This window comes from Oratosquilla oratoria, chromosome 15 (genome assembly GCF_046742065.1).
Source record: "Oratosquilla oratoria isolate Oo_2021 chromosome 15, ASM4674206v1, whole genome shotgun sequence".
In the NCBI taxonomy this organism is placed as follows: domain Eukaryota; kingdom Metazoa; phylum Arthropoda; class Malacostraca; order Stomatopoda; family Squillidae; genus Oratosquilla; species Oratosquilla oratoria.
In genome coordinates, this window is record NC_134791.1 from 68,111,550 (window position 1) to 68,139,014 (window position 27,465).

The 27,465-nt window shown below is 41.1% G+C and overlaps 1 protein-coding gene across 6 annotated transcripts in view; it reads left to right on the forward strand.

Annotated features, from left to right (window-relative positions):
* LOC143033492 (calnexin-like) overlaps positions 1-27,465 on the forward strand; it is a 179,658-nt gene that overhangs the window by 26,598 nt on the left and 125,595 nt on the right. For all 6 annotated transcript variants that reach the window (XM_076198996.1, XM_076198994.1, XM_076198995.1 and 3 more), the window contains exon 2: positions 15,411-15,512. In XM_076198996.1, the coding sequence (XP_076055111.1) occupies positions 15,417-15,512 (96 nt within the window). In that variant the 5' untranslated portion in view covers positions 15,411-15,416. The remainder of the gene's footprint in view (positions 1-15,410; positions 15,513-27,465) is intronic.

Below are 27,465 nucleotides of genomic sequence, written 5' to 3' on the forward strand. Positions count from 1 at the left end.
ACATTTCTCCTAAATCCTCTATGCGCTCATTTAAATCTATCCAAAAGGCCTTTCTTCTACACTCTTCTCACTGCCAGGCCCATATGCACTTACGAAGACCCACATCTCCTTTCCCAGTTTCACCGTCGTCCACATTATCCTTGAGGAAACCTCCTTCCACTCCACTACATGTTTACCTATCTCTTCACTTACTAGAATAGCCATCCCTTCCCTCCCTCGCCCTCTCTTCACTCCTGATAACCTCCCACTTACACTCACCCTTCCCTTTCAACTTAGTTTCACTCAAAGCCAACACATCCATCTTTCTTCTCACAAACATACTACCTATCTCTTCCCTTTTACTCCCATCTGTACCACATCCACTCATATTAAAAGACCCAAACCTTAGAGTGCTGGTCGGACAACTCCCAGACCCTCTTATGCCTTTACTTTTTTGTTTAGGAATGTCCCCTGTGGGGCTTCAAGGAGAAGGATGCCTAGTCCCACTCCCCATCCCTTTCTTCTCGCCTCTTACAATCCAAGTGGAAATACTTGGTGGCAGTATTCTTTTCCCCCACCACAGGAAATTCCCCCACAGCAGAAAATGAATACTCAGAGAAATGGTACAGGACAGCAGCAAGGGGTTGGGGGACAGCATAACGGAGGGACAGTCTTAGTATAAAAGTGTCATAATTTCTCTATGAAGAGTTTTCCTCTATCATAGACAAAATGATGTGTGGCTCTGGTCCGTAGGGGTGCCCCATATAGACCCTAAGTTGCATGCTACTTTGCCACAATAACAAGCAGCCAATACCCCATCTTCTGCCCATCTTCCCTCTTACTGCCTTCTCTTCCATTATCATCTCTCCATCTGCACCTTTTACCTTTTCTTCTCTACCTGATTTGCCTCCTCTTCCTCTCTTAATTTTTTTCCAAAACATCTTTTTATTACTTTCAAAATTTTCTGTCATACTCTTACCCCACTTCACATCTGCTCTCCTCTTTGCCTCCTTTACCTTTTGCTTTACTTCTCTTTTCTTTTCTTTTCTTTGTACCTCTCATATGACTCCCTCGTCCTATTTTGTAACCAATCTGTGAAAGCTCGCTTCTTCTTTTCTACGACCTTCTTTGTTTCCTCATCCCACCATTCACTTCCCTTCCTTCTATTTCCCCCTGTCCTTCTTGTTCCACACACCATCTTTGCACACTTTATGACTCCCTCCTTGAACCATCCCCATTCCTCCTCCACACCTAGCTCTACTCTATCCTTCACTCCCTCCCACTCCTCCTTCAGCTTCTTCTTGTACTCCTTCTCCTTTTCCTTTTCATTTAAAGAGTATGCCATATATATATATATATATATATATATATATATGTATGCATGCAATAAAAACACTAGGAGCGTGTGTTCACAAATGCGTAAGTAACCACTAGGAAAAGTAAACTAACAAAGCAGAGCGCTTTCGTATAATTACATCTTCAGTGCAGATACAAAGAAGGAATCCCTTCTTTGTATCTGCACTGAAGATGTAATTATACGAAAGCGCTCTGCTTCGTTAGTTTACTTTTCCTAGTGGTTACTTGCGCATATATATATATGTATGTATGTATGCCATTTTCCAGGTTTATTATCTTTTCTCCATCTTTTCCAAACTTTATCTCTTCAATCTTCCACCTCACTGCATCTTTTGTTGAACCAGCATTTAATGTACACCTTGTTTCTGTCCTGGTACATATTCACTCCTTCATTATAGATTTCCATCAAGATCATTAATTTCTCTTCCACTTTTGTCTCTTCAATATAGAATTTTTCCCAATTTGCATTTTGAAAGAATTTAAGTTTTCCAAGGTCAGTTTTGTTGTACATCAATCTTCCTTTATTGTATTTTTCATTTCTCTCCATATATATATTTCTTCCTTCAGTTCAGCCTCTATTAGTATGTGGTCACTTTTTCCAAATGGTGTCTTGAATTCAATTTTATCTACAATTTTAGGTTCTGTTATAGATATTAGATCCAGTCTTGATGGTTCTTCATTACTTCTGGTGTTTTCATTGACCTATTGTGTCATTGTATGTTCTATGGTCATGTCAAGTAATACATTTCCCCATAGATCATCTCTACCCTTCACTGTCATCTCCCAACATATTTCTTTGTAGTTAAAATTCCCTGTAAGTACCAGGTTACCTCCATCCTTTAGTATCTCGTTAAATAAATGCCTGTATCTAACATTTTTGAATGCTTGCCCTCTTTCCAAGAGCCCACTTTTGTGGGCACATAAATCACCACAAATTTTCTACTTTTCATGTCTCTGTCTTTGAATTTTATCGTGATCATTTCCTCACTGTTTTTACCTTCTGTAACCTTCATCACATTCAAGAACATGATTCCTCGTCCCTGTTTCTCATTTCTGTTTTTAATCCAATAATTGTATAACCCGAGTCCAACACTATTAGGTGGTATTGGACCCCTTAATTTTGTCTCCACAATTCCCAGTATGTCTGGTTTTTCATCTGATAGGAAATCATTTAGTTCATTCAATCCTGAGATTAATCTGTGTTAGTATAGGCCATTTTAAAAAAATTCTTTCTCCATCATGTTTTCTATTTCTTTTATTTCGCTTACTTTGATGTACCATTTTCTCAGCCTCATAGCTATGACCCTCCAATAGAACTCCTTGCTTTCGGTCTCCATTCTCTCTCTCTCTCTCTCTTTCTTTTTTTTAAGCTTCACCTCTTAGTGTCTTCCATTTCCTCAACACTTGTTTCTCTTTTTATCCATATATTGATGTAATGTTCACTCTTTGCCAACCTGCTTTTTCTAATATGTCTACTACCGTTTGCAATCTTAGTTTTATCTTTGGAGATCAATTTCTTTCTTTAAAATATTGTCGCATTCTATACACTTCTATGTCTTTCTCTACTGCCTGGTCACCATCTTGTATTTCTTTTAGAATTGATATTGCTATTTCTTTTTCTGTATTTTCTCTCGTGTACCTCACCAGAACATGTACTTCCTTTAGTCCATATACCACAATAAATTTTTTCCTGTCCACTGTATCTGACCCAATTTGCTTTTTCTTTAATTACTTGAATGATTGTATATTTTGCATTTAACTACATCTGTTGTACTATTTCTTTAAAAGCAATTTCTTCATTTTCTCTGTTTTCCTTTCATTTCTTAATTTAACGTCTGTAAATTTTCCTCACCTAAGTTTTCAATTCTTTCAAACATTGCTGGTATTTTATTTACCTCTTTTTTTTTTTTTTTTTAAGTTCTCACTACAGGAGTCCCTCAAATAACGTGGGGGTTAGGTTCCTGAAATTACCACGTATGCTGACTTTCCATATTAAATACTGAGAACCATATGTATGTGTACATGTGTGTGTGCATGCGTGTGTGTATTTACCTAGTTGTATTTTATGGGAAGAGCTATGCTCGTGGTGGTCTTCATATCTCATTTTATCTAAACTATTTTTAAATTCATGTATTGTTTTTGCACACACCACTTTCTCATCTAACTTGTTCCAACTTTATTCCTTCTCCCAATTTATATGATCCTGTTATTCTGTTTTTGCTTTTTCCAAATTCCATTATACTACACTTTTTAGTGTTGAACTCCATCTCCCACTTCCTACTCCATTCCCATACTTTATTTAGATCACTCTGTAGTGACTCAATCTTCTTCCGTGTTCACTTTTTTTAATAGTGAAACAGGATGCATATGACAGTTTGTGGGTTGAGTTAACCCTAACAAATGGACAAAAAATGAATATAGGTGTAATATATAGGCCAAAGACATTATCATTAGCAGACGACAAACTGTTATTTCAAGAACTGTCTAGTTTCTGCAACCGGGATTTATTGATAATGGGTGATCTCAATTTTACTGACATTGATTGGATGACCCTTGAACATGGCCATATAGGTAGTCGCTTGATTGATTTTCTTGGTGACAATTACTTAATTCAGCATGTAAAAGAGCCCACAAGATATGGAAACTTGCTCGATTTATTGATCACTAGCCGCGAAAGCATGGTAACTGATGTAGAAGTCGGTGAATCTGTTGCAAATAGCGATCACAATTTAGTCAGATTCAAACTCCTAAACAATTTTAGAATAGATACTTGTGCTTCTAAAATACTCGATTTCAGTATAGCTCAGTTCATAGAACTACGTCAGGAGCTCCAGCTTACAGATTGGGAGGCAAAATTAAACGAAAGGCCTGTAGATCAGATGTGGGAAATATTTCAAAATACGCTCACTAAGATGATTCAAACTTACATTCCTTTTAAGGACAGACGTCCCCCAAATCAGGCTCGCCCAAAGTGGCTCGACAAAGAAACTGAAAAAAGTGTTGCTAAAAAGAGACAGGCTTATAAGAAATATAAGTGCTCGGGTGCATCTAATGACTATGAAAGTTATGTATCAATACAGAGAGATTTAAAAAAGACAATAAGAAAAAGAAAACGACAATACGAAATGAACATCGCTGATAAATCCAAAGAGAATCCCAAAGAATTCTATAGTTACATTAGAGATAAAAAGGTTGTTAGGAATCACATTGGTCCACTATTATCTGCTGACGGTCAACTTGAATATTCAAATGAAGGAATGTGTAATATCTTAAACAATTATTTTAGCTCGGTATTCGTAAACGAAACACCTCAAAGTGAATTCCAAACTGAAACCTGTGAAAAGTCTGGGGTAAACTTACTACGGTAAATATAACAAAAGAAAAAATTAAAAGGTGTATAGACAAACTCAAAGTTAATAAAACACCAGGGCCTGACGGTTGGCATCCAAGAATCTTAAAGGAAATGAAAAATGAGATTGTTGTTCCATTAGAAATTATTTTCAAGAAATCCATCATATCCGGAGATGTCCCAAGAGAATGGAAGCTAGCTAACGTTACTCCCATATTCAAAAAAGGTGACAAAAAGAAACCAAATAACTATAGGCCTATAAGTTTGACTTCGATCGTAGGAAAAATAATGGAAACTATCATCAGAGATGATATCGAATATCATTTAGAAAGTAACCATTTGATAAATGATAGCCAGCATGGTTTCAGACGGAAACGTTCTTGCGTGACTAACTTACTCGAATTCTACAACACAGTTATCTCTAATTATGACAAAAGAAACAATATAGATTTAATATATCTAGACTTTGCAAAAGCTTTTGATACCGTCCCACACGAAAGACTACTTACTAAATTAGCTTTGCATGGAATAAGTGGTAGCCTATTAGGTTGGACTAGTAATTGGTTGAAAGGTCGAAAACAGAGAGTTGTTTTAAATGGAAAAACTTCTGGATGGAAAAGTGTTGCAAGTGGAGTTCCTCAGGGTTCCGTTCTTGGCCCACTTCTATTCATAGTATATATAAATGATATAGACCATGGACTAAAATCTACTGTTTCCAAATTTGCTGATGATACAAAACTGTGCGGAGTGGCAAATGATCACTCAAACCAATTAGATATTCAAGAAGATTTAGATAAATTACAGCAATGGTCTGAAAAGTGGCTAATGAAATTTAACACAAGTAAATGCAAGGTAATGCACATAGGTAAAAATAACAGTAAGTACGATTACAAGTTATTTGGAAATTCGTTAACAAAAGTGGATAGTGAAAAAGATCTCTGCGTAATTATCAGTAACGACCTCAAATCATCCAAGCAGTGTATTTCAGCCTCTGAGAAAGCAAATAAGATTCTGGGATTGATTGCGCGATCTTTTGATTTCAAAAGTCCATCACTCATTAACAAGCTATATAAATCGTTAGTTCGTCCACATTTGGAATATGCTGTTTCCGTATGGTCACCGAATCTCATTAAAGACATTGACAGACTGGAAAAAGTACAATGGCGAGCCACAAAACTGATTCCAAATATCAAAAATAAATCATACGAAAATTGACTTAAGCACATGAATCTGTTTTTCCTAAAAAAGCGTAGACTCAGAGGTGACTTGATACAGGTCTTTAAGATTTTAAAGGGAATTGACAACATCAAAAGTGACCAAATTTTCACATTGAATGAGAATCAGACAAGAAACAATGGTCTCAAACTGTCCGGAAATAGATTCAATTTGGAAGTAGGTAGAAACAACTTTGCCAACCGTGTAGTTAATGAATGGAATAAACTTCCTGCACAGGTAGTGCAATGTAGTTCAGTTCGAAGCTTTAAGAATCATTTAGATAAATACCTAAGTAAGATGCTGTAATGATTATAATTTATGTTGTATTATTTGTTTTTGTTTTGTTATAATTTGTCTGTCTGATTTTCATTTATTATTTGTTATATGTCAATTTATAATCATTTACTATTTACCTTTTTGTTTGTTATTCAACTATACCTATGCATTTATTTATGTATTTTATTTGTTATTTTTACATTATTATAGTTTTAACTTATTATTAATATGATTTTTTTTTTTTTTTTTTTTTTTTTTTTTTTTATCCGACCTAGATATGAATCAAAAGGTCTCCTGTCGGCATGCTCCGCCTTTGTAATCCTTTGTAATAATTTTGCATCATCTGCAAAGAAGCTCATATAACTTTCAATTTCTTCATCCATATCATTAATATATATAGCAAACATTATTGGGGCCAGAACTGTTCCTTGTGGAACACTGCTTATTATGTCATCCCATTTTCAGTGTTTGTCTCTTATCACTACTCTCATTTTTCTTTCTTGCAAGAAGTCTTCCATCCATTTAAGCAGTTTGCCCTGTATTCCTCCTTCAGTTTCTAATTTCTTAAGCAACTTCTTATGACACACGCACCCATATATTGTTGTAATGTGTGTGTGTGCGTGCGCACGTATGTGGTGTATGTATGTGGCGTTTGTGGCATATGTATGTGTTTGTGCGTATATACATGTGTGTGTATGTGGCGTATATGTGTATGTGACGTATATACATGTGTGTGTATGTGGCGTATACACGTGTGTGTGTGTGTGTATGTGGCATATGTATATGTGTGTGTATGTGGCGTATGTATGTGCGTGTATGTGTCTGTGTTCACATGTACAAGTAAGCATGTACGTGCATGTGTCTGTGTTCGTATTTGTGTGTACATGCACGCGCATTCACAACATACACTGGTTGTCTAACACGTGTCTACGTGTGTGTGTCTACATGTGTGTAAGCGTGTATATGTCTGTTTTTGATCTCCCAAACCACCACCACCAGTAACAACAAGAACCTCATAAGAGAAATTAAGACACAACAAGAGCAGTCATTATCAGACTTATTAGTTGTGTTCCAAACAAAAGAAACATTACACTTCAACAGGTTAGGGTGGTAAAATTTCATGATAGCATGGCACAGGTGGTGGAAGCGACAAGCTAAAGCTTGTTGGCTACCCCCCTACCACCCCCTACTCCCCTTCTCCCCTCCCTCCCTCCTGTATCAGTACCCGGAGGTTGACACGTAACCGCAGGCAGCCACGTAACCGCAGGCAGCCACCCACGGCTATCCCCTTGCCCAACACCCTTGTTTGAGCAGTTCCCAGTGTACATAATGACCGCATTATGTGAGGATCGACTGTATATGGTAAAATAGAAAGCAGTCACCACAAATGTTTGCGATGTTGCCACGTATGCGTGCCCAACTCAGCGCGAATTTTAAAATGGTTCTCTACATTTGAGATGGTTTTGAAATAAAATCTGCGTATGATTGAATCCGTGTTATTCAAATAAAATCTGAATATGATTGAATCTGTGTTATTCAAATCCACAATATTTGAGGGACTCCTGTATTGGTAATATCATTGACTTTCATCTTTTCATTTTCACATTTAACCTCTCTTTCATTTCAGATATCACATTGTTAATTTGGAATAGGCCTTTCACTAACTCTACAATTTCCTTAGTTCTATGAATTCATTCTCCCATAATTTTCTATTATTACTCATGTCCCTTTTCATGTCTAAGATTCGACTCTAATTTCTTCTTTCGTATTTACCAAAACCAGAAAGTGTCTTCATTATAAGGTCGGAACATCCTTGACATTTCGAGGCCTCTGTTTACATTCAATTTCAGTGTAGCTCCTCCAAAAGACTGCTTTTGAGTCGACATTTTGGCTATATTTTCTTGCATTTTCTCTTGTGAAATCAATTGAACACTGCAGAGAAAACATTTTGGGTAACCACAAGTGCTCCCCCTCCCATTCAATACAAACCAGGCCTTTTTTTTCCTTGCACTTTTGAGAATTTTCATCTGATTCGGCAGCCTTCAGAGCTCTAGTTGATAGGTGTTGACAGCTCGGAAGTGTGTGTGTGAGGTAAATACACATTTTCACATCCTTTCAACCACGTGTGACGTGTGGGGCAATGTACTGCTAGACATGACCATGGAGTACACAATGACCCAGTGGGTCAGTGAAATCACAAGATACAGAAACAATGAAGAGCCATCAAAACTAGATTTAATATTTACAACGGAACCTGAAATAGTGGACAAAGTCCACTACAAGACACCAATTGGAAAGAGTGACCATGTACTCATTGAAACTGTACTAAAGGAAGAAATAGAGATGAAGAGGAGCGAAAAGCATAGGAAAGGAAGATTGATGTACAACAAAACAGACTTTGCAAGACTAAAGACGTTCTTCCAGAATGCAAACTGGGAAAAATTCTATATGGAAGAGACAACAGTGGAAGAGAAATGGAACATACTGTTGGATAATTACAATGAGGGGGTAAACAGGCATGTACCAAGACAAAAGCGAGAGAGTACATTAAATGTTGGTTCAACAAAAGATGCAGTGAGGCAAAAGACAGAAGGGACAAAGCTTGGAAAAGGTGGAGAAAAGACAAAAAACAAAGCAAATGGCAAATTTATATAAACTATAGAAATGAGTATGTTAATGTGAGAAGAGAGGAGAAAAGGAACCATGAGAAGGATATTATAGATAAATGCAAAGATCAGCCCAAGCTATTCTACCGGTATGTAAATGGTAAACTTAAAACCAAACAGGAACTAGTGAAACTATGCCAAGGAAATATAGAATACACAGAAGATTTAGAGATGGCTGAAATCATGAACAACCACTTTAAATCTGTCTTCACCAGAGAGAAAATACAAAATTGGGACGTAGATAATAACAAACATTCTCCCCACATGAGTGAATTTACAACATCACAAAAAGAAATATCAGAACATCTATCAAAATTGGACGTCAGAAAATCACATGGCCCGGATGGAATTGCAAATTGGATTCTAAAAGAATGCAAAGAAGAGCTAACGGACAAAATACACATCATAATAAATAACTCACTCAAGGAAGGAAAGATACCTAATGACTGGAAAAATGCTAACATTGTACCAATATATAAAGGAGGAAACAAGGAAGAACCACCAACTATAGACCAGTATCACTAACAAGCACTATAGCCAAAATTTGTGAGAAAATCATCAAGAATAGATGGGTAAAACACCTGGAAGATAACATATTAAACCCAAGACAATTCGGGTTCAGACAAGGTAGATCATGCACCACAAACTTGATATGCTTCTACTCAAGGCTAATAGACATAGTGCAAAAAAGAAACGGATGGGCTGATTGTGCATTCCTAGACTTGCAAAAAGCATTTGACAAAGTACCACACAGAAAACTACTAAAAAAACTGGAACACATAGGAGGAATACGAGGGAACCAACTAAAATGGATGGAGGACTTCCTGACTGAAAGAAAGATGAGAGTAGTACTCAGAGAAAAATATTCAGATTGGAAAGAGGTGATCAGTGGAGTACCGCAAGGATCTGTACTGGCTCCAATAATGTTTGCTATCTATATGAATGATATGGACGAGGGCGTGAACTGTTACATGAGCTTCTTTGCTGATGATGCCAAACTGTTAAGGAAAGTAGAAACTGATAAGGACTGTGAAGCACTGCAAGAAGATCTGAATAGGGTATGGAACTGGAGTCAGAAATGGGAAGTGGATTTTAATACTAAGAAGTGTAGCATAATGGAGTTTGGAAAAAGCAAAAACAGAATATCAAGAAAATATACAATTGAAACCAAGGAAGTAAAGAAAGTAGGATCCGAAAAAGACTTGGGAGTTATCACAAACGACTTGTCCTATGATACACAGATTAACAAAATTGTCGGGGAGACTTACAACTTGCTAAGATCAATAAAAGTGGCTTTTGCTTACCTGGACGAAGACATGATAAAAAAAATATTGGTTACATTGATAAGGCCTAGACTAGAGTATGCAGCGACATTGTGGTCCCCCAGTACCAAAAAGAACATAAAGAAAATAGAAAGAATCCAAAGAGCAGCTACAAAAATGGCACCTGCACTTGCAAACCTATCATACGAGGAGAGATTGGCTAAACTGGAGTTACCGACACTGGAGGAAAGAAGAGAGAGAGGAGACCTACTGACCATCTACAGAATCATGAAAGGCACAGAGATACTTGATAGAGAAGAATTACTAAACTGGGACAAGAGGACATGGAAGGAAATTAAGAAAACATAGCTATAGAAGAGAACTGAAGAAAAACAGTTTTCCACATAGAGTTTTAGACACTTGGAACAAACTGGATAATGAAATAGTAAGCGCAAAAACCATTCACGAGTTTAAAAGCAAACTAGACACTGAGAGATACAATGGCGGGACAACTCGAGCATAGCTCCCCTTCCCGCAAAATACAACTAGGTAAATACATGTTGAAATGATGTGAAGAAATAGTTTTCCATATAGATTTATAAATATGTGGTATAGCTTAAAGGTGATATAGCCCAAGTTCAAACAATACACAAGTTCAAATCTGAATATGATAGTTAAGAATGGAAGATATAGATTAAGTTGGAACTGTACTGAAATTTGAGTCTAGGTATGTTAGAAAATTAAAAAAGAGGACAGGAGCCAACAAGCATTGCTCCTTTCCTGTATAATGCAGTTTGGTAAAATGCAATCAGGTAAATGCATGCACATTTTGAAGAGGCCTCAGCTCAGGCAGAGTTAATGAATGGTTTCCATTCAGTCTTCACAAAGTAGTGTAACTTATTGGAGAAAAGCAAGGGGAGCAGAAAACCAGATTTAGTAGATATAGACATGTATACATACACACACATACACATGTATATACAGTGGTGACCCCATTACTCAAACTAAAAATTTAAGAAAAATAGAAATCATGCTCAATATCTGTCAATTTTCCATCACTGGAATACCCAAGATGTACAAGGTATAATACTGTTATACTTGTTTGAGTGTTTGCCCACCAACACAGCTTGCCACATTCTTCACTTCCCACTGTGAAAACATTCAGATGGACAAGTGATTGAAGTGCTCCTGCTTATTTTTTTCCAATAAAAAGATGTTAATGATAAGCCCAAGAGAAAAAAATAATAGGGCTTCTATTGAAATTAAAATAGTTGATAGCAAAGCATAAGAGTGGTATATGTGTAGCTGATCTCGCATCGTTCTATAATATGCTGTAGCCCTTTGTTTTTTGCAATTCTTAACCCATTCAACTCCGATGACAAGATGTCTTGTCATTTGGTCAAATAAAACAAAAAATTATAAAACACCAAAATGTTTGATCCAACACCAGAAAAATATGACGTCAGTCCTCCTCGCTTCGCTCGCAAGCGAGCGAAGCGAGGAGGACTGACGTCATATTTTTCTGGTGTTGGATCAAACATTTTGGTGTTTTATAATTTTGTTTTATTTGACCAAATGACGACATCTTGTCATCGGAGTTGAATGGGTTAACCACTTCGGTACGATGACATCCACGTAAATATCATGAGGTGCGAATAGGTACACAAGGATGCCGGTATTGGCATCTGGATCATATATATATTTTTGCAGTAGTACATGAGTTATCCCCAGATTCTGTGAACTGTGAACAGCAGTGATTTTTATTTTATAATGCAAGTAGTGTGATGAATCATACGTTTGGTAGCCAATGTTGTGCCCGAGAATTTTAGTCATACTGAAATGGTTAAGAATAAAGATCAGTATGAATCTGTAGAAGTGACCAAAGGTATTAGTTATTTATCATGCATGTGTTCCCAGGCTATGGAGATAGGAAAATTCCTAATCTGGGTAAATAATATTGGTGATATTGTTTTAAGAGAAGGAAAATTTTATGGATGGGGATGATAGGTGGTAATGGGCCTGCAACTACCTGGTGTAGACCTTATGGTCTCTTGCAGTCTCCTTTATTCTTATATATAAATCTGTTAGAAGGTGAAGTGTCTCCATGCCAATTTAGTGAAGACCACACCATTTAGTAACCTCACAGGGGAGTATAGTGCCAGTAGAGGCTGGTTAAAAAATTTCAAGAGGTGAACTGGTATCCAGTGTTGAAAGGCGTGGGGAGGCAGCTAGTTCTAATATGGCAGCAGCAGAGGAATTCATACACAAGTTCAGTGAGTACATTACAGAGGATAGCTTCATTTTATAGCACATTTTTAATTGTGACATGACACGAATCTTCTGTAAGAAGATGCCTGAAGGGATGCACATTATGAAAGAGAAGAAAGCTGCCCTAGGGCATGAACCCATGAAGGATTGCCTGACCTTGTTTCTGTGTGCCAATGCAAGTGGCGACTGTAAAGTTGTCATTACTGGTCTACCACTTAGAAAAATCTTTAGGTGTTCAAGAGAAATGTCCGAATAACGGACTTGAATGTGTTGTGATGCTCAAATCCAAAGGCACAGGTTATGAGGTTATTCTTTTTTGAGTGGCCCACATGTGTTTGCCCTTCAAGTGAAGTTGTACTTTGAAAAGCTGGGTCTTCCCCTCAAGGCTCCTCTTGTGATGGATAATGCCCCTGCCCATCCTCCAAGTTTAGAAGATTTGTTGGTAGAACCTGATTATCAAAAAGTTCCTACACTCCCACTCCCAAATACCATATCCCTTATCCATCTCATGGACCAACAAGTAGTCTATACCTTTAAGAAGTTTTGCATGAAGATCATGTTCAAGAGATGCTTTATAATGACTGGGACTGATTTGATCCACAGAGACCTGTAGAATTTTGTTCCTGTGATTCAAATAATTTCTAAAGATTTGCTTTTGATGATGGTTTCTTATTTCTTTTGAAGTGTCCTATCAAGTATCAGGTGACTAGCTTGGCCATGGAAGTTTTTGGATCCTTGCTTCCAAGCAATCATGGATCCAATTTGGCTATGTGCCAAGGAACCAGGTTTTTGGAGTTGGAGAGAGTCGGAGGTTAGCTGGGACTCGGAGTCGGAGTCAGAATTTTTTATCTGACTCTGACTCCTAGTCCAATAAAATTATTTTTTTAACATGGTTTCCCTGTTTGGTTTTACCAGTTGCACAATTTAGCAGTTTTTGTATGGTTTTGCTTTTATTTTTGGAGGGAATAGTGAGTGTGTGTCTCCAGATGGAAACAAAAAACAATCCATCAATAAAAAAAAAAAAAAATACACAAATTATGTTAACATCTAAAACTCCATCATGTACACACGTACATGACAGTGTAGACAATAGTAAATATCTACTACGTATGCACAATGCACATACGTCTTCGTGTATGTAAAAGTCAATGGAAGTGTTTTTGTGTGGTTTACTGTTTTGTAGGAGCTATGTTATGCTGGGATAATGCCCTGAGATAAACTTTGACCAGTCTCAGAGGCTAGATAGGAATGATATTAGAGCATATGTCACAGCATTTGGTGATGACTGAAAAGGGGAGGAACAATAGCAGCTATGAACAGTGTGCACAGGGGAAGATCGTCTCTCTTTCCTGAACTGATTCCTGGTTTTTATGATAACATGGTGAAATTAATTCTGCAGTAAGCACTAGGTAGGGCATCCTCCATTAACCTTTCCTCATCATGATTTGTCACATTTTTCCCTAATATTGTGATAGAAGGTTTATGAGAATGGACAAATGAAATAACAGATGAACTTTTTTTTTTTTTTTTTTGGAGGGGGGGGGGCACAAATGAAAAAGAAAATATATAGCTTGAAGTGGCAACTCTGCCATGACAGATTTGAAAGTGCTCATAAGCTGGTTGATGATCATGAGCATAAATAATACCAATATATATTTAATATATGTTTATACGAATACACGTGCTTGTGTGCATATATATAAAGCTGGGTGAGTGTATATGTGAGTATATTTATCATACAAGTGAATGTTTCACGTAAAAAATAATATACATGAATTATATTTGTAAAATGCTTGCTGAATAGGTGTGGGAGGCTGGTGTATAGATCTGCAGAATAATTTCCACATAGGGGTCAAGGAGTTGAGGAGTCGGAGTTGGAGGAATCAAAGGAGTCTGAGTCGGCATCCTAGGAATTCTAGGAGTTGGAGTCAAAGTCGGACCTTATACCATCCGACTCCGCAACCCTGCAGCCACCACAAACACATCACACCCGCTACACTACATAGCAGAACACCCACACACACCAAGAAACATTAAAACAACACCCAAAGACCTGTATCTCACACAGATACTCTTCTCTTCCTCCACAACCACCAAATACCAGCCTCTGGAAACATATTCATAATCATATCATTCACCGCTCCATTAACACACTGAAAGACAACACACTGCTGCATGCCAGACCCCTTGATATCCATCCTTCTGGATCCTCTCTCCCACGAAAGGACAGAGTCCACCTGGCCAGACTGCGGTGCGGCCACCACCCAGCACTTCTAAGCTACCAGAAGAGGCTGGATGACTGCATTGTGAACAGCTGCCCAGGATGTAACACTTCACCCCATACCCTACAACACATGATGGAAGACTGCATTATACACAATCATGCACGCAAACAACACAACATACACACTATAAAAGATTTGTGGGAAAACCCAGTTTCGGCTGTAGCATTCCTTGGGGAGACGGAACTGCTCGGACAGACAGTCTAGGGAATGACAACAACAACGACTCCATTCTCTTAAAAAAAAGAAAAGAAAAAAAAAATCGCTCTTAAGTATCATCATCATCAATTGCCAGGGAGTGTGTTGCTTCACTTACATGCTGGGGCCAGCTCCTATGATATACTTGAGCAAACTCCCATGCACCCACCCTTCCCTCTCCAAACAACTCGACAAGTTTGATCAACCTCCCCCAACCATGAATTCTGTGGGTGTACCCTTCATCTCCATCAAGAGTTGCCTCTTGTGGAGAGAACCTGTGAGTAGGATCAACATCAGGGAAACATGCCACATACCCATGTAGCTGGAATTGATATTTACTAATTATGCTGGTAGCTGACATAGACCAAGTCTCATAGTAGTCTCCAGTTTGATTCAGTCTTTCCAGCAATATTCCATGATTCTCCAGAGGCACTTTGGACCAAAGAACTAGAGATGCCTCATCAAGTTGGCATTTGCTGTCTATTATATCTGTGTAATTTAAGAGGGGGAGAATGAATAACTACATTTAACATTCTAACAGTGATTTTCTTTCTTCAAGGTGAAGATGGAGTGGCGGTGGTTGTTACTTGGGCTCTTATTAGCTTCGTTTTCTTTGTCTCGGGCATCTGAAGATGAGAGTGAAGCAACTGTAGAAACAGAGGTAAGATGAGCTTCAACATAGATGTTTTATTAGTAGGACTGTTAAAAGTTACAGAAAAAATTAAATGTGTACATAGTTTGACTCGCAAATTAAATGTGCAACATTTATAATGCTGACAAAACAGTCAAATTACACATTCCCTACAATATATATATATATATATGTTTCATCCCCCCCCTTCTCTCTGTAATTACTGGTTTAATTCTGTTTACTGTTCCCTTCTATGGTTTTGCATTTGTTTTCACTTCTAAATTTCTTTCCATCACTTTGTCTTTCACCATATCATTCTGTAGAAAGTAATGTTTCTCGATGGGGTGAATTAAACAGGTATAATTTTCTTCTTTTCTTTCCAAATAATATTACACTTGGCTTGTCAATTTACACTAAGGGACTCCTGCCGGGGATCCTGAATCCACTCACTAAGCTACCTCTGAACCGACATCACGACTTCATTAATCCAATGATCTTACTGTTACAAATAAGTGCCTCCCACAAGGGCGTGACTTTTCTCCCATGTACCAATAAATTTTTCTCCACTCTTCTCCAATCAGAAGGACTGTTACAATGTCTTAAGCAATACTGCTTACATAAGCAATCTCGATATCGATGCAGGAATGGCTTAGTTTACATATTGTTATATCAGCATTAAAACCTGTTCCTAGCAGTTTATAAACTTTAGACGGGGAGCGAGATTATGCAACTACATTGTGGCTTATTGTTTAACAAACATCCTCTACATTACAAAAGATTACAAAGAATTACAAAGGCGGAGCATGCTGACAGGAGACCTTTTGGTCCATATCTAGGTCGGATGCAAAAAAAAAAATCATAGTAATAATAAATGAATAAATAAAAACTAATAATGTAAATAACAAATAAAATACATAAATGCATAAGTATAGTTGAATAATAAACAGGTAGATAGAAAATAATAAATTGACAGATAACTAATAATAAATGAATCAAACAGACAAATGATATAAAATAAATGAGAATCATTACAGCATCTTGCTTAGGTGTTTATCTAAATGATTCTTAAAGCTTCAAACTGAACTACATTGCACTGCCTCTGTGGGAAGTTTATTCCATTTATTAACTACACGGTTGGCAAAGTTGTTTCTACCCACTTCCAAATTGAATCTATTTCCGGACAGTTTGAGACTATTGTTTCTTGTCTGATTAAAAATTAAATTCAAGGTACCTACCCCTCTATCTACCTTACCTGTCTACCTTATCTACCAGCCTCTTATAATATTTGTATGTATTTATTTACCTAGTTGTATTATATAGGAAGGGGAGCTATGCTCGTAGTGACCCATCTTTGTATCTCTCAGCATCTAATCTGTTCTTAAATTCTTGTATGTTTTTTGCACACTATTGTTTCTTCCAATTTGTTCCAATTTGTGAGCAAAATTTTGACGCAGCCCGAAGGGATTTCTCCCTGTCTTCTCATTTTATGCCTGGGGGGACGGAGAGGGGGTGTCGCCAATTTAATGAAGCGGCCTTGCTGTGGATGTGCTGTGTCTTGCGACACTGCTTCTGACCCAGGGCAGTGGACAAGGTGCAGGGATGACCCATCATCCAGGAGGTGCTAAGATAAGAGGGAGGGTGGAGGGGCATGGAGTGTGTTCAGGGATGGAATGGGTGGGAATGATTTTATGCCTTTTCCCTTTTGGCTACCTCCCTTGTAAGGGGGAAAAAAATCTTGGTATATGTATGTTCCAGACATCCACTCTGGAATTTTTTTTTTCATATATCTTCTATAACTATCCTTTTCAAGTTTCTTTTCATGTCTTGTTTTTCTTTATCCCACTTTAATAAGTCTTCTCTATCAAGGACTTCCATGCCTTTCATGATTCTGTAAATGGCCAATAGATCTCCTCTTTCTCTGCTTTTTCCAGGGTTGGTAGTTCCAGTTTAGACAATCTTTGTAAATTTTGAAAGTGTTTGTGCCATCTTTGGATTCTTTCTAATTTTTTAATTTTCTTTTTTGTGCTGGGTGTCCATAGTGTCGCAGCATACTCCAATCTTGGTCGTATCGGTGTTACTAATATTTTTTTTACCATTACTTCATCCAGGTAATTAAAAGAGACCTTTATTGATCTTAGTAATTTGTAGGTTTCTCCCACTATTTTTATATGCTTGTCTAGTGATATGTCTTTGTTAATAATTACTCCCAGGTCTTTTCCGAGCTAACTTTCTATACTTTGTACCAATTTTGTATTGTCCTAATATTCTTTTTTTACTTTTTCCAAACTCTATTATACTACATTTCTTGATGTTGAAGTTCACCTCCCACTTTTGGCTCCATTCCCAGACTTTGTCGAGGTCTCTTCGTAGTGATTCAGTTTTTTCCTGTACTTTCTTTAGTAGTTTTGCATTGTCTACAAAAGGTCATATAACATTCTACACTTTCATCCATGTCATTTATATATATACATACATATACCAAAGGCTTTTTCCCCCTACACGGGGGTAGCCAAAAAGAAAAAGGCATAGAAACCACTCCCATCCATTCCATTTCCTATATATTCCACTCCCCTCCACCCTCCTCCCTCCCTCTTATCTTGGCACCTCTTGGATGACTGGTCATCCCTGCATCCTGTCCACTGCCCTGGGTCAGAAGTAGTGTTGCAAGACACAGCACATCCACAGCAAGGCCGCTTCATAAATTTGGCGACCCCCCCCTCTCCGTCCCCCCATGCAGAAAAGGAGAAGACGGGGAGAAATCTCTTTGGGCTGCATCAAATTTTTTCTTATACATACTTCCTCACCCCCCCATCCCCTACCCACTCCCCCTCATGCATCACAGCATCATCTATACACAATTCCTCTCCATTCACCCCTATTTTCTGTCCTCTCCTTCCTCCACAGACATTCCTCTCTTTTGTAATGCCCTTTCACCCCATCCATCCATCTCATCCTAGGACACCCCCTCATATTCACTCCTTCCACCTCTGCCTTCCACACTTCTTTTACTAATCTTTCTTCACTCATTCTTTCCATGTGTCCAAACCATCCTAATACTCTTTCATCAAGCCTAGCTCCCTTTCCACCCCTGTTCTCCTCCTTACCTCCTCATTCCTCACTCTATCTAGCCTAGTAACCCCCATCATACTTCTCAGACATTTCATCTCAAACACATTCAAACTGCTTCTCTCTTCCTCTCTCATGTTCCATGTTTCTGCCCTGTACAATGCTGTTGGCACAATCACTCCTTCATATAACCTCCTCTTAGCATCCATTCCCAGATGTCTATTTCTCATTACACTTTTTAATCCACCAAGGCATTTACTCGCTCCTCTCAATCTACATTCTACCTCCCCCCCCACTCCTCCCTTTCCTGTCACATTTGCACCCAAATATCTAAAACTATCCACTTCCAGTCTTTCACCCTTAATGCTCACTTCCAGCCTACTGTCACACACTCCCCTTGTACATCTCATCACCTTACTTTTACGCACATTTATCTTCAGCTTCCTTCTTTCACACACCTTCTCAAACTGTGTCAATAACTTCCTCAATCCCTCCTCTGATCCTGCTACAAGCACAGTGTTGTCAGCAAACAACAACTGGCTTGCCTCCCACTTTTCTCCACTTTCTTTAATCATCTTCTACCCCTGACCCACTACCCTTGCATTCACCTCTTGCACCACCCCATCCATGTAAAGATTGTACAGCCAGGGCGACATAACACATCCCTGATGAAGTCCCACCTTTACCTCAAACCATTCACTCTTTCCATTTCTAATCCTAATCCTAACACAAGCTTCTTCTCTTCTACACCCCTTTGTTTCCTCATCCCACCACTCACTACCCTTCCTTCTATTTCCTCCTGCCCTCCTTGTTCCACACACCCTCTTTGCACACCTTTGCACTCCCTCCTTGAACCATCCCCATTCCTCCTTCACTCCTAGTTCTACTCTATCCTTTACTCCCTCTCACTCCTCTTTTGGCTTCTTATACTCAATTCTCCTTTTTTCTCTCATTTAAGCCGTTCACTCTAAGTACCTCCCTACCTTCTCCCCTTTTCCTCTTTCTCCACCTATTCTCCACTCTCAATTTACCTTCCACCAGATAATGATCAGATATTCCCCCACTCTTTCCCCATAGAACATGTACATCCTTAACTTCCAACCATACCCCTGGTCACCACTATATAGTCCATTAACTCTCTATCTGCCACCCTTCCATCCACCATCCTCTCCCATGTGTACTTATGCTTGACTCTCTTCCTAAACACTGTATTTGCTATCATCAACTCTCAAGACACATCTCCACCATCAATTCTCCACTACGATTTTTACCTGGAACTCCATACTTCCCAATCACTCCATCTATTGGTTCATTTCCTACCCTAACATTAAGGTCTCCCAATACAACTACATTGACATTTCTCCCTAATCCCTCTATGCACTCGTTTATATCTACCCAAAAAGCCTCCCTTTCCTCTGTGCTCTTCTCACTACCAGGCCCATATGCACTTAACCTCTTCATTACGGGCCAAAATCTCGCGGGCAGCATTAGCTGCCAGATGTACGATGTGTCGTGATAATATTCGCATCATAAAATATAGTCACCACTTATATCGATCGTTCTCTCTCTCACCCGTGAATTTTGATAACCATAGAAAATGTGATGAAGACAGTTTGGAGAGTATGTCATTATGCAGGGGCAACTACAATAAATATAATCAAGACGCCGATATGGTAGCCTTGCGTATCCACTTGCTCCTCATGCCGCCTACGTATACGGCACCGTATGGAAGGTGTTAAAAAACCCACATCTCCCTTCCCAGCTTCACCTTCACCTTCATCCACATCAACCTTGGTGAAACCTCCTTCCAATCCACTATCCGCTTACTTATCTCTTCACTTACTAGTATAGCCACCCCTTCTCTCCCTCATCCCCTCTTCACTCCTGAGTACCTCCCAGCTACACTCCCAAACTCACAGTTGCCCTTTCCTTTCATTTTAGTTTCACTCAAAGCCAGCACATCCATCTTTCTTCTCACAAACATATAGCAAACATTATCGGAGCTAATACTGAAACTTGGGGGACTCCACTTATCATTTCTTCCCAGGTCAAGTTTTTATCTCTTAAGTACCACCCTCATTTTTCTCCCATTGAAGAAATCTTCTATTCATTTCAATAATTTTCCTTTTAAACCTCCAGTTGTTTTGATTTTTCTTAATAGTTTTTTGTGTGATACTTTATTAACCACTTCAGTACGGGACTTAAATCTCGCGGGTAGCAGCCAATGCCAGCCGTATGACGTGTCGTAATAATACTCGCATCATAAAATATAGTCACGGCTTATATCGATCGTTCTCTCTTTCACCCGCAAATTTTGAAAACCACAGAGAATGGGATTCAGGGCGCATTTGGGAGAATGTAAAAACACAGGGGCGACTACAATAAATATAATCAAGACGCCGATATGGCAGCGTCGCGAATCCACTTGCTCCTCATGACGCCTACGTGTGCGGCACCGTATGGAAGGGGTTAAACACCTTTTGTAAATCCAGGAAAGCACAATCTGCCCATCCATCCCTTTTTTGCATTATATCTATTAACCTTGAATGAAAACAAATCAGGTTTGTGGCACAAGATCTCCCTTGTCTAAAACCAAATTGTTTTGGATTTAGTATATTTTCTTCTAGATGTATACTCCATCTATTTTTGATGACTTTTTCACATATTTTAGCTCTTGTGCTTGTAAGGGAGACTGGTCAATAGTTTGTTGGGTCTTATCTCCCTCTTTATATATTGGCACAGTATTGGCATTTTTCCAGTTTTGTGGTACCTTTCCTTCTTTGAATGAGCAATCTGTTTTCTTGTATATATTGTCCATTATTTCATTTATATATTATTTATTATCCAGTTGCAATTCCGTCCAGGCCATATGATTTTCTGACATCAAAGTTTATCATTTGGTCCCTTATTTCTTTCTGTGTCACAATTATTTCTTTCATTGGGGTGATCTTTCTCCCTTTCCTTCATCCCAATTGTATGTATTTTCATTTGTGAATGCATAATAGAAATGTCCCATTCTATGCACTTCCTCTATTTCCTTTTCCATCTCTTGCCCCTCCTCTTTTATCTTTCAGAATTTCTTTTGCTGTTTATCTTTTTCTCGTACGTATCTAGCTACATTGTGCTTTTCTTTACAACCATAAACTACTATACACTTTTTTATCACCTGTGACCCAATTTTTTCTCTTTAATTACTTTAATAACTGCTTCTTTTGCATTTTCTTCCACTTGTATAATTTCTTAAAAAAAATAATTCTTGATCCACTTTCCATTAATTTTTTATTTTTAGAAGATCTGTCTTATGTTTTCTCCAACTTTCTCAGTCACTGCTTGTATTTGCCCTTTTACAGTGAGACCTCTCATTAACGGACGTTAATTAGCTGTGTTTGCAGTGTTTTTGGTGCTGTTGTTTAGTGCGTGCAATCACTATGCCACCCAAAAACCACTCCAAATCAATGGATTATTCACATCAACGGACACCGTTACCCCCTTTTAGTCCGTTAAGGAGAAGTAGTACTGTACTTCTATTTTCAAAGCCTCTTTTCTCTTGGTATCTTCATTTTTCATTCTTTAGTTCTCATTTTTGACTGTTTAATTCCGGTTTTAAATCATTAAGCTCCCTGTTTGTGTCAGCATTTTGTCTTTTCAATTCGTTCATTTCTCTATACATTGACCTTCATTCTGCTTTCAGATCTAATTTCATTTATTAGTTCTGTAATCTCTTGATTTCTTAGAATATTTTTATACCGTGTTTTCCTTTCCAAATCTATACATCTACCTAGTGTTCCACCTTCTGTTACAAACCCTGAAAATGCAATATTATTTTCATACCTATGATTCCTCTGTGGCATTTCCATTTTTTTTTTTTTTGGGGGGGGGGGGTGACACTTAACAGCTGTTCAACCCTGCTTACATCTAGTCTTCTCTTTGTTGGTTCACCATGTTTTAGTCTATCTTCACCATCCTCCATTTTAAATTGTTACCACTAAGTGAATTTACTCTAATATATCTTTTCGGTCACTCAATAAACAAAATAGAAATACTCCTTGGGTCCTATCTCTAACTCGCCAGTTTTTAATACCTAGCCTCAAATTCATATATAGCTCAAACTTACTCTATATCTTTGATTTCCAATTATCATATTTAGATTTTAATTCATGTATTGTTCTAACTTCGGTTATATCACCTAAGCTGTTCCAAGTATGCATCTATATGGAAATTTTATTTCTTTACATCCTTTAGACATGGGGTCTATCTTTATTTGTTCCCATTACCATTTAAAGCCCTCCCATCCTTAATCATGAGATCTGTTCTGTCAGTGCAGTCTATCCCTTATAGTGACCTGAATACTGTAATCATATCTCTTCAAGCTTTCAAAGTTGGCAGACCCAGTTCTTTTAGTCTTTCTTTGTATGGTTTATCCACCAGGGTGGGGACCAGTTTGGTTTCTGCCCTTTGTGTTCTCTTGATCTTACTTCTATCCTTTACTCTCTGTGAAGATCATGCCATGGACACACATTCCATTATTGAATGGATCAGGGTTTCAATGAGTTGTTTCATCTCCCCATACATAGAAGTCACTTCATCTATAGTAATCTGTGTGAGTGTATATGTACATATACCAATGGCTTTTTCCCCCTTACAAAAGAGGTAGCCAAAAATAAATGCATAAAATCTCCCCATTCTATCCCCACATACTTCACTCCCATTCACCCCCTTCCCTCCCTCTTGGCTCCTCCTGGATGACTGGTCATCCCTGTATCTCACCCACTGCCCAAGGTCAGAAGCAATGGAGCAAGACACAGCAAGGCCTCTTCATTTAATTGGTGCCCCCTCTCTATCCCTGCATGGAGAAAAAAAAAAAAACTGGAGAAATTCCTTTGGGCTGTGTCAAAATATCATTCACACATACTCCCTCACCCCCCACCCCCTCCCATGCATCACAGCATTATCCATACACAAACATTCTCAATTCACCCCTTCTGTCCTCTCCCTTCCTTCCTCAACAGACATTCCATTCTTTCCCAATGTCCCTTTTACCCCATCCATCATCCTCATGTTCACTCCTTCCACCTCTGCCTTCCACACTTCTTTTATTAATCTTCCTTCACTTATTCTTGCCATGTGTCCAAACCGTCTCAATGTTCTTTCATCGACCCAATCTCACAACTCCCTTTTCACCCCTGCTCTCATCCTCTCCTCATTCCTCATTCCTCACTCTATCCAACCTAGTAACCCCTACCATACTTCTCAGGCGTTTCATCTTATATTCAAACTCTTCCTCTCTTAGGTTCCGTCTTTTTGCCTTATATAGTGGTGTTGGTATAATCACTCCTTCATACAATTGCCTCTTAGCATCCATTCCCAAATTTCTATTTCTCGTTACATTTTTTTAATCTCCCAAATGCATTTACTTGCTTCTCTCAATCTGCACTCTATCTCCACCTCTGTTTCTCCCTTTCCTGCCACATTTGCATCCAAGTATCTCAAGCTATTCACTTTCAGCCTCTCTCCATTAATACTTCCAAATTGATTCACATTCTCCCCTTGTACATCTCCTCACCCTACTTTTACCCACATTTATCTTTAACTTCTTTCACACACCTTCCCAACCTCAGTCACTAACTTCCTTAATCCCTCCTCAGATCCTGCCACAAGCATGTGTTGTTGGCAAACAACAGCTGGCTTATCTCCTATTTTTCTCCATTTTCTTTAACCATCTCCAATCCCTGACCCATTACCCTTCCTCTTCCCTTCCCCATCCACCTCCCTCTCCCCCTTCCCCATCCACCTCCCTCTCCCCCTTCCCCATCCACCTCCCTCTCCCCCTTCCTCTTCCCTTCCCCATCCACCTCCCTCTCCCCCTTCCTCTTCCCTTCCCCATCCACCTCCCTCTCCCCCTTCCTCTTCCCTTCCCCATCCACCTCCCTCTCCCCCTTCCTCTTCCCTTCCCCATCCACCTCCCTCATCCCTTCCCCATCCACCTCCCTCATCCCTTCCCCATCCACCTCCCTCATCCCTTCCCCATCCACCTCCCTCATCCCTTCCCCATCCACCTCCCTCATCCCTTCCCCATCCACCTCCCTCATCCCTTCCCCATCCACCTCCCTCATCCCTTCCCCATCCACCTCCCTCATCCCTTCCCCATCCACCTCCCTCATCCACCTCCCTCTCCCCCTTCCTCTTCCCTTCCACATCCACCTCCCTCTCCTTCCTCTTCCCTCTCTTCCTTCCTCCCTCTTCCTTCCTCCCTCCCTCTCTTCCTCCCTCCCTCTCTTCCTCCCTCTCTTCCTCCCTCCCTCCCTCTCTTCCTCCCTCCCTCCCTCTCTTCCTTCCTCCCCCTCTCTCTTCCTTCCTCCCTCCCTCTCTTCCTTCCTCCCTCCCTCTCTTCCTTCCTCCCTCCCTCTCTTCCTGCCTCCCTCCCTCTCTTCCTTCCTCCCTCCCTCTCTTCCTGCCTCCCTCCCTCTCTTCCTTCCTCCCTCCCCCTCTTCCTTCCTCCCTCTCTCTCTTCCTTCCTCTTTCCCTCTCTTCCTTCCTCCTTCCCTCTCTTCCTTCCTCCTTCCCTCTCTTCCCTCTCTTCCTCCTTCCCTCTCTTCCTCCTTCCCTCGCTTGCTTCCTCCCTCCCTCTTTTCCTTCCTCCCTCTCCTCCTTCCTCCCTCTCCTCCTTCCTCCCTCTCCTCCTTCCTCCCTCTCCTCCTTCCTCCCTCTCCTCCTTCCTCCCTCTCCTCCTTCCTCCCTCTCCTCCTTCCTCCGTCTCCTCCTTCCTCCCTCTCCTCTCCTCCATCCTCCCTCTCCTCCTTCCTCTCTCTCCTTCCTCTTCCCTCTCCCCCTCCCTCTCTCTCCTTCCTCTTCCCTCTCCCCCTTCCCCCTCCCTCTTCCCATTCCTCCTCCCTCTCCCCATTCCTCCTCCCTCTCCCCCTTCCTCCTCCCTCTCCCCTTCCTTCTCCCTCTCCCCCTTCCTCTTCCCTTCCTCCTCCCTTCCCCCTTCCTCTTCCCTTCCCCCTTCCATTTCCCTTCCCCTTCCTCTTCCCTTCCCCCTTCCTCTTCCCTACTCCCTTCCCCCTTCCTTTTCCCTACTCCCTTCCCCCTTCCTTTTCCCTACTCCCTTCCCCCTTCCTTTTCCCTACTCCCTTCCCCCTTCCTTCCCCCTTCCTTCCCCCTTCCTCTTCCCTACCCCCTTCCTCTTCCCTACCCCCTTCCTCTTCCCTTCCCCCTTCCTCTTCCCTACCCCCTTCCTCTTCCCTTCCCCCTTCCTCTTCCCTACCCCCTTCCTCTTCCCTTCCCCCTTCCTCTTCCCTTCCCCCTTCCTCTTCCCTTCCCCCTTCATCTTCCCTTCCCCCTTCCTCTTCCCTTCCTCCTCCCTTATCCCCATCCTCCTCCCTCCCCCCTTCCTTTCCCCCTACCTCCTCCCTTCCCCCTTCTTCCTCCCTTCCCCCTTCTTCCTCCCTTCCCCCTTCTTCCTCCCTTTCCCCCTTCCTCCTCCCTTTCCCCCTTCCTCCTCCCTTTCCCCCTTCCTCCTTTTCCCCCTTCCTCCTTTTCCCCCTTCCTCCTCCCTTTCCCCCTTCCTCCTTTTCCCCCTTCCTCCTCCCTTTCCCCCTTCCTCCTCCCTTTCCCCCTTCCTCCTCCCTTTCCCCCTTCCTCCTCCCTTTCCCCCTTCCTCCTCCCTTTACCCCTTCCTCCTCCCTTTACCCCTTCCTCCTCCCTTTACCCCTTCCTCCTCCCTTTAACCCTTCCTCCTCCCTTTACCCCTTCCTCCTCCCTTTCCCCCCCTTCCTCCCTTTCCCCCCTTCCTCCTCCCTTTCCCCCCTTCCTCCTCCCTCTCCCCCTTCCTCCTCCCTCTCCCCCTTCCTCCTCCCTCTCCCCCTTCCTCCTCCCTCTCCCCCTTCCTCCTCCCTCTCCCCCTTCCTCCTCCCTCTCCCCCTTCCTCCTCCCTCTCCCCCCTTTTCTCCTCCCTCTCCCCCCTTTTCTCCTCCCTCTCCCCCCTTTTCTCCTCCCTCTCCCCCTTTTCCTCCTCCCTCTCCCCCTTCCTCCTCCCTCTCCCCCTTCCTCCTCCCTCTCCCCCCTTCCTCCTCCCTCTCCCCCCTTCCTCCTCCATCTCCCCCCTTCCTCCTCCCTCTCCCCCTTCCTCCTCCCTCTCCCCCTTCCTCCTCCCTCTCCCCCTTCCTCCTCCCTCTCCCCCCTTCCTCCTCCCTCTCCCCCCTTCCTCCACCCTCTCCCCCCTTCCTCCTCCCTCCCCCCCCTTCCTCCTCCCTCTCCCCCCTTCCTCCTCCCTCTCCCCCTTCCTCCTCCCTCTCCCCCTTCCTCCTCCCTCTCCCCCTTTCCCCCTCCCTCTCCCCCTTTCCCCCTCCCTCTCCCCCTTTCCCCCTTCCTCTCCCCCTTTCCCCCTTCCTCTCCCCCTTTCCCCCTTCCTCTCCCCCTTTCCCCCTTCCTCCTCCCTCTCCCCCTTCCTACTCCCTCTCCCCCTTCCTACTCCCTCTCCCCCTTCCTACTCCCTCTCCCCCTTCCTCCTCCCTCTCTCCTTCCTTCTCCCTCTCCCCCCTTCCTTCTCCCTCTCCCCCCTTCCTTCTCCCTCTCCCCCTTTCCTTCTCCCTCTCCCCCTTTCCTTCTCTCTCTCCCCCCTTCCTTCTCCCTCTCCCCCCTTCCTTCTCCCTCTCCCCTTACTCCTCCCTTCCCCCTTCCTCTTCCCTTCCTCCTCCCTTCCCCCTTCCTCTTCCCTTCCCCCTTCCTCCTCCCTTCCTCCCTCCTCCCTTCCTCCCTTCCTCCTCCCTTCCCCCTTCCTCCTCCCTTCCCCCTCCCTTCCCCCTTCCTCCTCCCTTCCCCTTTCCTCTTCCCTTCCTCCTCCCTTCCTCTTCCCTTCCTTCTCCCTTCCTCCTCCCTTCCTTCTCCCTTCCTCCTCCCTTCCTCTTCCCTTCCTTCT